We start from the raw sequence: 10,902 nt of genomic DNA, 5'->3' as shown, positions 1-10,902 counted from the left end.
ATTTGGCACTTTGCTAGGAAATGTAAGAATTATCAGCCTTTTTTTTCCCCCCCGGATAGTATTTAATCTATAAATGAGAGATCTGTTTATACGTTTAAAAAAAAAAAAAAAAAGGGAATACGAAAAAGAACAAGCTACGCTTAGCGAAAGTGATGGGGGCAGAACTATTATAAAAAAAGAAAAAACACTATTCACGCGAATTCCTTTTTAGCAGATATTATTGAGTGCAACGGAAACGGCAACGAACAGACCAACGAAGCAACAAATCAGTCATGGTGTGGGGGTCAGCATTTTCATCGCTCTAACGGAGCCTTCTTGCAATTCGTATCATCTAATTATCGCCCTTATGGACATCATCGTTCCTTCCCTTTTTGAGGGCCCTTTTTTAAATTTTTCGTGAGGGAACAAGGAAAATAAATTCGCGTATTTTTTGTCGCACGCCGATAATTTGGAACAATCGCGCCAAATCGTTAGCATGCTAGAGTTATGCGAAAGAGCAAATGGCAAATTGGCACATTTTACCAAATGTACTATGAGCACGGGCAGCGTTCTTGCTAATTTTGCGACTATCGTCTGTTTTACTTTCCACTGAGCTGTGCCGTGTTTTACTTCATTTGATTTTATTCCGTTTCATTTTATTTCTTTTTCTTTTTCTATCTGGAAAGTTGACCCAGCAAGATGCTCTTTCGACCAGTCTCGAGTCATTTTTTCGTTTTCTAAGCCATAGGTGCCACGGGGCGGGCGTATACACTATGTGCCAATTTGCCTATTTGTGCATTTGCATATTACGTGTATACGCGTGCGTTGCTGTATAGGCTCTCACCTGGCGGACGGCCGGAGGCACCCGTTTGGGGGCGGAAAAAAATGGCCTACGAAAGAGAAAGCACCAAAAAGGGCTGTGCCATGACGAGCGTTTGCTAATATACATATATATGTATTGCTGTATGTACAGATGCATATGTAATTACTCATTGTTTTTATGTACGCTTAAATGCATACATACGGACCTCTTTACTGTGCGAGGCAACCCGTTTTTCTGCCTCAGATCAGCTCTTCGGTGGCCATTTTTTTTTTTTTCACGTATTTTTTTTTTTTTCCCACTCCGTTTTTCCACGCATCGCCGTTTACCCCAAGACCGACAGGCACTCGCCATCCGGATGGAGCCCCCAGCGGGATTATCCTCAATCGAATTGTATTGAAAAAAAAAAAAAAGAATGTTACATAAATGTATACTACATAAAACATACGGACGAAGCCACTAACCAGAAATTTCCAGATAAGAAAAATGAAGGAAAAGAACGGCAGAAGGAATAATCCTGGCGGTGGCGGAAAAATGGGGGGAAGCCAAAATGGAAGCGGCGGTGACACGACTGGCGATCCCATCATAGGTGGAAACAACCTTACGGGCAGTGCTTTCACTGGTGGGTCTGATAATGCCATCGACAACGGCTTGGACAACAGGTACGACGCTGGTGGCAACCCTGTGGAGGATTCCATGGACGCAAAACCTGTCGAAGTAGTCGGACAGGTTAATGTAAGTAAAAGTGAAGGGTTAAATAACCTGAACTGGGAGGAGGAGGTATATTACGTGGATGGTAGCGATCACGCTGTGGAAAATCTTGATGAAGAGAAAAAAGGGCTCGAGCAGGGAGAAGAACCCGAATTGTGCAATGAGGTACTAGACAGCGACAAATGCGCAAAGGAGTCGAACCACCATAATTGGGAAGCTCCCTTGGGGGAATCCTACATGGCTAGTGAAATACCTGATGATAATTTGGGTCAGTCGATTATCCAAAGCTTTCAGGGCGATGTCTGCAACAGCAGCAGTGGCAGAGGTGACCACCCCGTGGAGGGGGATCCCTTCGGCGTCGTCGCTAGCGGTGTTGGCAATAGCGTTAACTGCATGGATGTGCCCCCTGAGGAGGACCCACAGTTTCCGCTGCAAAACGCGGAGGTAGTAAAGTTTAAAAAAAGGGGAAACCTCAAATTTATTAAAAGGGAAACGAATCTAAAAAGCGGCATGGATGAAGAGAAGGAAGAAGTTATTGTGTCTGTAGGGGATAATCCCAGTGTGGTTAATCCCGTGGATAACATAGGGATGAGCAAAGTGGGGAGGAAAAAAGGGAGACAGGGGAAGAGTGCGAGCAGTGGAAGGATGGACGATGGGGGTACCTTTCAGTATTCCCCCGTGGGGTACAACGTGAAAGAGTACAACCATGGTAATGGTATCGATAATGGAACAGGCCAGTTTGTGAAGAACCTAGCGAACAAGGCAGGCGAAAGGAAGAAGGGGACGATGCGTAAGGGGAAGATGAAAACGAAGAAAAAAGGCCCACAGAAGAAAAAGTCGAAGGGCACCCTAAAAGGAACCTCCACATATGGCCGACTCAAGTATGAGACAACGCATGCAGGAAATGTGAAGATAAAAAATGAGAAGAAGAGATACCTAAAGGGCAATCAATATTATAACTACAACGATTATAACAGTGGTGCGTATGGTAGCGGAGTTATACACGACATGAGTAACAAATTTTCTAATATAAAAATTAGCAAACATTTTTTTTTAAAAATGGACGATGATGAGGAGGAGTGGGAGGAAGAGGAGGGGCACAAGGAGGATGGGCGTTCGAGTAGGAACAGTTCCATGTCGTTGACCTTAATGAAGAAAAATTTTCAGAAAAAAATTATCATCCTGGATGAGCGTGCCAACGGGTGGACAGGCAGCACAGGTAATGTATGTAGCACCAGCGGTGTGGGTAGCACCGATTGTTCAGGCAACCCCAGTGGTGAGGGTGAGGGTGTGGGTGAGAACGCTGGAGAGAACCCCCCCGATAACAGCAACGAAAATAAAGTGATGAAAAAAATTTTAACAACTGAAGAAAACGCAACTCTCCTGAACAACGTAAAGGAAGTGAACACGAAGAGGTTCAACTTCAGTCACATCATTTCCAGCAAGGACTCTCTAATGGAACAGTTCATGTTGTATAATTTGTTCTCCTATGATATTGCTCTACTGAAAGGTCCCCTCAAATTCATTTATACCTATTGTTTGTTTAAAAATTTAAGACTGTATTATCAGATCCAGGACAAAAATGTCTACATAGACGAGAAGGCCATTTCTAACTGTCGGATAAAGGACAACCTGATAGACACGCACTCCATCATCCTTGCCATGTACGAGAATTATTGCAAAAGTTTGAACAAAAGTAAAATTCCCATCGATGATTTTTTCAACTTAAATTATTTTAACATTCATAATGTTAAATTTGCGAAAAAAAATGTGCAACACAATAAGAATTACGACGATAGTATTTTACCGGAGAAGGATAACAGGAAGATCAGCTCCATGTATAAGTTTAGGCCTTACCTCTATTCGAACTGTTCGAATGATGAGAAGGAATCCCCTGTGAAGGTTGTGCCCGTGGATGCAGAAAGGAAAGGCCTCGTTAAGGTGGAAGAGGGGGGGGAAGTCGCCGGGGGAGGATCGACGGGGGAAATTCCTCCAGAGCAAATCAGTGCGATGGACAAGGATTGCCCGCAACTCTCCAAAGATGCTTCACCAGTTATGTGCAAGGTGGAGGATGCGCCGTGCGATTTGCAAGATTTGCCGCAAGAGAGCCAACCCACGGAGAAGGAAGCCGACTCGGAGCAGGTCGAGCCGAAGGTGGTGATGAATGAAGCTGTAAAGCGGGAGGAGGAAGAAGAGGATCTTCCAGATGAGGAAGTAAACGAAGTGGAGGCAAACGAGCTGGGCGAAGACTCCCTGCCCACGCAAAAACAGCGCAAGAGGAAGATGCTGGTGGGGGAGAGCAAAGATGAGCCGTCTGACTGCACTAGTAAGAAACAGAGGGGCGAAGAAGCTGATATGGGGGAGGGCGATAAAGACAGTCAGGATGTGCAGTGTGAAAATGCCGCTTTACTAGCAGATGGGGAAACGCACCAAGTGGGAAGTGAATCAATCCAGGAGATGTTGCCCCTATGTCAAGTGAAGAAAGAAACTCCCGACGTGGTCGAATGTGAGGAGAAGCCCAAATGTGAAGATGCGCCTATAGTAATGGCCCGCGTGAAGAGTGAAGAGAAGGAAGAAAAGGCAGATGAAGGAAAAAGCTACAACTGCATGATGATCATCCCCCCTGAGGGCGGCACCGAAGAGGGAAGAGCGATAGTAAAAAGCGAGCCATGGGAGGAGGAACCAGTAACTCCCGACGGGAGGAGGAAACACTTAACAGAGAAGTACAACGAATTGGTAACAAAGGGAGGAATCAACGAAACTGGAGAGTACAGAAAGAAACAAATGTTGCGAAATAGATATGTTAAGGAGGAGAAGGGAATGAGGGAGGTGAGGCTGGGGAGGGGGTACAAAAAAAGAGGCTCGTCCAACGTGTCTATGAAAAGAGGAAGGAAGAATTTTTTCTGTAACAATAATTTGTCGCTTATGAAAAATAGGGGAAGGAGAAGAGGAGGAGGTATTTCTTCAATGAGGGGGAAGAGGAAAATAGGGGAGAGAACAATCAGGGGAGGCGAATCCCATTTTAGAAAAAAAGGTTCAGACTATGGTGAGTACACAGAATATGGGGAGGATGTGAGTGAATTAGGAAATGTGAACGTGATGCTGCTCGAGAGGATAAAAAATAATTACAAAAGGATAATGGAGAATAATGAATTGAATAGAAAGAAGAGGGAGGAGAAAATGATGCTGATGAGTGGACGTGGTGGTGGTACCATTGAAAGGGTGGATAACTTGGCGGGGAAAGAGAGTGCATTTCCTGAAGGGGGCACAAATGCGAATGGTGTAGAAGGAAAGGGGGCAGGTGGACCAAGCGGAACAAGCGGAACAGGCGGACCAGACGGTTACACCGGTATCGTGGACAATAATATAGGTGGATATAACCAGGCAGGTGTCAATAATGATGACAAAATTAACGGAGATAAGTTGGCCACACTGCCAGAGGGAGACGCAACAACAGGGGCAAACAAAAGTAACAACAACGAACTGTGGGAAAAGAAGTACATGCTTTCAGTAGACTGGTTGTACCACAACAATTTTAATATACTGGATATCAAAGTGAACACCCATTTTTCGCACAACTACCACATAGCGCTATTTTTTTTGTGTAAGTACACGTCGTATAATCTTTTTCTACACCCGATAAATAAGAATGAGCATATCGTGTCATCTGTAATATTGAATTCGAAAAATGAAGTACTCACGGATAATGGCAACTTCTTTGTGCTTAGATATTTACTGTCCTTTCTGAGCAATAAAATTTCAAGCCTCAGGAAATGCTATGCGAATGCACTGTATAACTCGTATTTGCTGCAGATGCCTATACGAATCTTCCGACACAATAACTTGAAGACAAAGTACTGTCCCAATTATGGGATCCGCTACGATGGGATATACAAAATTGTGAACGCTTTCACCATCAACGATTATTCTACGTCGGAATATAAGAGAGACATCCTATACGTTTTTAAGAGACTGTATGTGGATAAGTGCTTTATTCCACGGAATTGCCGTTTTTATGAAAATCAGTGCGAGAGGAAGAAGTACCTAATTGAAAAGAACTCCGTTTCTATAAACGTCTTTTTGGATAGCGAAATGATCATGACTTTGACTGTGCCATATTTGAAAAATTACAAATCGACGACCTTCATGAACTTTAACCACATATATAAGTTCATTCGGCGGAGGTGCATCAAGGAGAAATTGGCTTCCAAGTGGGTCCGTAGCGATGTGCGCATGTACGAGATGTGCAAGCGGAAGCTGCGTGAGGAGGACAAATCTGGGCAAACTAAATGCAATGTGGATGCACCCACGTGTACTGGTAGCACCGTTGCCCCCACCGGGACAGGCGGCGCAGAGACGTTCCCCTTCTGGTGTCGCGGCAAGTACCTCCCCCTGGTACTGGTCCTGGAAACCCTAAACTTTGAAAAGGAGATAAACGAAAACCAAAGAATTAGAACCAAAAATTTAAAAAATATCGAAATATCTATCCGAAAGACGGAGATACCAATAAACTGCGAAATGGCCAAGAGACCAGCCCATCTGTTCATTCCCATAAAAAGCAAAGAAGCCATAGCAGCGCATATCGAATTGAAGAAGCCATTCGATGATACATGGAACCCGTATGAAGATCTCTCAGCTGGAAAGGAAAAGTTTAAAATTCCAGTAGAAAACACAGTGGATGATTCACTCCCCCCTATGAATTTTACCTATGTAAGTAAGACCCTCTTTTTTTCAAGACTCCCTCCATACAATTTGTTACCTTTGTGTTCAGGGTGCGCACCACAGAATTACAGCAAAAAGGAGTTCGATGAAATATATATTAACGGGTACTGCAAGGCCTTGCGGCATAAACGAACGGGCAAAATATATTGCGATGGGAATAAGAGCTACGATATTAACGACTTTAATGTGCTGGCTGCTTGTTCGGGGAACTGTCTGTGTGATCCTTTAAAATGCACCAATAAATTTCCGGAGGGATTGCATTACCCTGTGAAGGTGGTGAAGACGCGTGACATCGGATGGGATATCGTTTCCTCGTCTTACATAAAAGCCAATTCGTTAATTATGCACTACGTTGGGGAGATAACCACTAGGAAGGAAATGATTTCCAGGGAACACGAATACGACAAAAAAGGATACTTTAACTACTTCATCGAAACGGCAGAGGTGGATGAAACGTACACCGATGACTGGAAGATCCCATGCATTGATGCGCTGTTCATTTCGAACGTAGCTCGATTCTTAAACCATTCTTGCGAACCGAACGTGAATGTCATCACCATTTGGCGGGGCGACAATTACCCCTCCGTTGGCATCTTTGCCTCTAGGGATATTAAGCCGGATGAGCCTCTGAAGTACCACTACGGGATCAACTACAAGAACATCAAGTGCATGTGCAATTCGAAGAAGTGCAAGGGGTACATCGGGTGAAATACCTAGCGGGAACAGGTATTTCCATGAAGGGTTATGTTGTTAGCAGTTTGCGGGGTTAGCTTATGCTGTGCGTCCCATGTTGTTCACATCAGGTAATAAATCAACCCTTCCACACGTAGCCACCTGCAGCCTTGCGTAGCTAAACGGGGGGATACCCACAGGTGTACAAGTACGCACTTTTCACACCTCCGAACGGTTATGCTAACCCCTTGGGGGAAGGAACTTGCAACTTTACTTACCCTTTTAAAAGCCTCCATGAATTATTTATTTATGTTTGTCTACACGTACACGTATCTTTGACCACATCTTACGTCGTGAGAGTTTAAAAAAGGAGAAGCATATAAAATGGAGAAGGGTGACGAGCCTTCATATAGCATACGTTGAAGTACAAATGAGTTATCCAATTTGCGTCCCTCTTGGTTTTCAAGGATGGGACTTGTTTTTCGCTTGTCCCTCCAAGTATATGTCACGGAAGAGATTTTCACCAGAATGGCAGCGATGCTATCGCTGTGTCGTGTATATGATCCAACTGCGCTTTATCAATGGGGCACGTCGCAACTTGGGGTGTTCTCCTCAACGGACATGTGGCTAGGCCAAACGACACAAAATTGGGGCACCTCTATTTTCACCTCCATTCGTTACACCCACTCTGCACGAAAAATTACATACATAATATGCATACAAAAAAAAAAAAAAAAAATTGTTATGCACCTCTTTTTTTAAGTGTGCATTTTGCGCTTTGCATTTTTCTTTTTTTGAACAACTACCTTTTCGCGGAACGTCACTATGATGATGAATTCGCGCATTACGTTCTCGCAAAAGAAAAAAAAAAAAAAAAAAAAAAAAAATATATGAAAAAAGAGCACCACCAACGAGGTTATTATGCAGCATATTAAAAAAATTAAAGAAATTTATTTTCCTTCCAACTGTGATGAACCCATCAGCGAACACTTCATTTTGTAAACGGGCTTATTACATTTTAGCTTTTTCTTCTCCTCTCTCTTCATTGTTTTTCTTTTTTTTTTATTTCTTCTTTTTTAAAAGAAAGAAATTATCTAACATAGGGGACAGAATATTCAGATGGGTCCGTTATTGAACCTGTTGCTGTTGAACCAACTGTTGAATCGTTCTCCATATAGTCGTCCCCTGAGAAGGTGTTCAATTCTCTCCTAATGGCGGACCTTCTATTTCTATTTTTACTACTGCTTCTTCCCCCTCCAAAGAGGGTGTTACTTATCAAAGAAGGTAAGGAAGTATACTAAAAAAAAAAAAAGAAAGGGGTGTTATGATTGTTAGGTGGTTGGTGGTTGGTGGTTGGTGGTTGGTGGTTGGTGGTTGGTGGTAGGTGGGTTATTAGGTGGGTTATTAGGTGGGTTGTTATGTGGTTGGTGGTAGATATTTTATGATGGTGGTGTTAGTGTACTTACCTTATATAAGACGGAAGCAATTAATGGAACAGCCACTGCTACGGCAGCTCCAGAAGAGATGGTTGCAGTGGTAGGAAAGGTGGAAGAGGTTTCCCCTACTTCTGGGTTAATGAACCCCTGGGATGGTAGTTGCCTCCCTGGAGCTGCCGATGTACTCGGCGGTGCAGCAGGTGCAGGTGCTCTACTTCCACCACTGGAGGAGGAGGGCGAGTGTCCTCCCCTTTCCAGACTACTTCCCTCGGGATGTAATGCTGCTTCTTCTGCCCCCTTTGCTCCTGATGCTGCTGCTGCTTGAGGAGTGGGTTGAGTAGGTTCTACAGATGGTTGTAAAACTGCTAAAGGAAAATAAGACGGGGGAAGAGATGGACGGTGGTGTTTAGGGTGGTGGTATATGTGCACCCATAACAGGGGTGCACCACCTGTGGGGGTGCAGGGAGAGGGTGCTGCTCCCTCCTTTTTTTTGTATGTATGTGTTCGACATTCCATTCCTTCTTCTTTTTTTTTTTTTTTTGTATTGTATTGTAATAATAATAATATATATTTCTAAATTATACACATATATTATTTGTTATCTTCCCTTCCTTCGTTCTATTTGTCTAACCTGCTCTGCCCTCGTCTTCGATGTTCTCTGCCCGCAGTTGTTCTGTACGTGTTGCAGTACACTCTAATTTCTGTGGTTGCGCGAATTCACTCCCGTTCTTCTTATCCTTTCCCCTATTAAATTTGGTGCAATATGGATCTCCGCCAACTCCACTGCAACTTGTACTTAACTGCGAATGTGCTTTTTGAGCTGCCGTTACGGCGGTAGTACAAATTTCCTTTTTACTGCAATAATTGTTGCAGTCCTCGGTTCCATTTAATTTCTTATAATTGTAGTAGTACTCATGTAATATTTTGGCCGGTCCGAAACGTTCCTCCCTAATGCCATCGTACAAATTGGTGCACGTACATTGAGGCTTGAATTGCTTCAGCTTCTCATAAATTTTCGTCATAATCATTGAGGGAGAGCCTATTTTCTGACTTTCACTCCTTACTTTATCACCTAACCAATAATAGAATAAATAACACCAATCATCGTTGTTGTCGGCCTTCCTCATTTGGCACGCGTAACAGTAGTTCCATATAAGTTTACTGATCCAAGTCCACTTATTCCCTCCGTACGACTCTAATGATGTTTTCAGTTGTGTTTCCAGTGTACTGTTGTTCCCTTTGCTTCCGTTGAGTATACAACTTTCTCGTCCTCCTTCGCTGTCTAACGCATCGTACATTTGTTCTGCGGGCAATTTACTTGTGTCTGTGACCTAAGAATGTAAAATTGACCAAGGAAGTGGAATGTATGTATATAAGTAAGTGCCCCTCCCACTTATATATGTGTGTACATTCCTTACATTGAGCACAGAATACTTTATTTATAGTATTTATATATTATGAATGGAAGGAAATGACCAACCTGTATTCCTGCTGCTGGTTTAGGGCACGTTTGTTCTGTTAGTTTCTTCGGTTCCTTATATTCGTTCTCCTTCTGAGAGTTCTTTTTATATTCGTCACAATATGCTTCTCCCTCAGTGGTTTTGCACTTTGAAGTTAACTGCTGATATGCTGATTTAGCAGCCTCGTAGTGTGAATCACATTTATTACTTCCACAATATTTCTGACAGTCCCCGCTATTGTGCATTTTACTATAATTATAGTACCAATCAAATACCTTCTTAGCCTTTACGAAACGTTCATCGCTAATATTAGTGTATATAGGAGTGCACTTACATGTAGGACTGAAATTCTGCAGCTTACCATAAATTGCCTTCATAACCATTGAGAAGTCGTTTCCTCTCTGAAGTGCCATCTTCACTTTATCACCCAGCCAGTAGTAGAAAAAATTATAACGATCATTATCAGACAGACCTTCCATTCCTTTGCCACCGCCGTTACATACGTAACAGTAGTTACTTGCAATTTCTTCACTTAAATGTTTAACTGCCGAGAACGAATGTAATGAATTATCCAATGCCTGCTGCAGATCACTACGCTTCTGCCGATCACTGTGGGATGTACACTTCCTTCCTATTTCTGCATCGAGTTCCATGTATATTTTTTGTGAGGGTAATAAAAGTAAGAAACCTGCGCTCTGTAAGTGGAATTGAAATATGTGTGTATACAACCATACATTTACACTATTATTATAAGATACATGTGGAACATATATATGTAGCAGGAAACATTATATGTGTGTACAAATACACATATACTACGATGTTTATATATACACATTTTTTTTTTTTCCACATAGTGGAACTGTGAAAGAATGCGTTGTATTATTCTTTTACCATGGTTTATGAATATCCTCAATATATAATTTAATTTATGTTAAAGATAGTGTTTATGTGCTCATGTGTTCGTGTGTTCATATAGTTTGGAAATACATATCAGAGTTCTAATGGATTTATGATGATTATGAAATGAGTAGGTATTGAATTTTTATTCTTCCTTTCCCGTCACAGTACACAATGTTTAATTTTTTAAACAATGATAATC

At 42.5% G+C, this 10,902-nt stretch overlaps 1 protein-coding gene across 1 annotated transcript; it reads left to right on the top strand.

Moving 5' to 3' along the window:
- Positions 1 to 1,285: 1,285 nt before the first annotated feature.
- Positions 1,286 to 6,940, top strand: PCOAH_00010210 (SET domain; the record flags this gene model as incomplete). The annotated part of the gene is made up of 1 exon (XM_020057830.1): positions 1,286 to 6,940. The coding sequence occupies one exon, from the start codon at positions 1,286 to 1,288 to the stop codon at positions 6,938 to 6,940; it is 5,655 nt and encodes a 1,884-aa protein (XP_019913582.1).
- Positions 6,941 to 10,902: the final 3,962 nt, after the last annotated feature.

The sequence above is a fragment of the Plasmodium coatneyi genome, chromosome 5, assembly GCF_001680005.1.
Source record: "Plasmodium coatneyi strain Hackeri chromosome 5, complete sequence".
NCBI lineage: Eukaryota > Apicomplexa > Aconoidasida > Haemosporida > Plasmodiidae > Plasmodium > Plasmodium coatneyi.
Note: the sequence above shows the minus strand (reverse complement) of the source record. Positions and strands in the feature narration are given on the sequence as shown.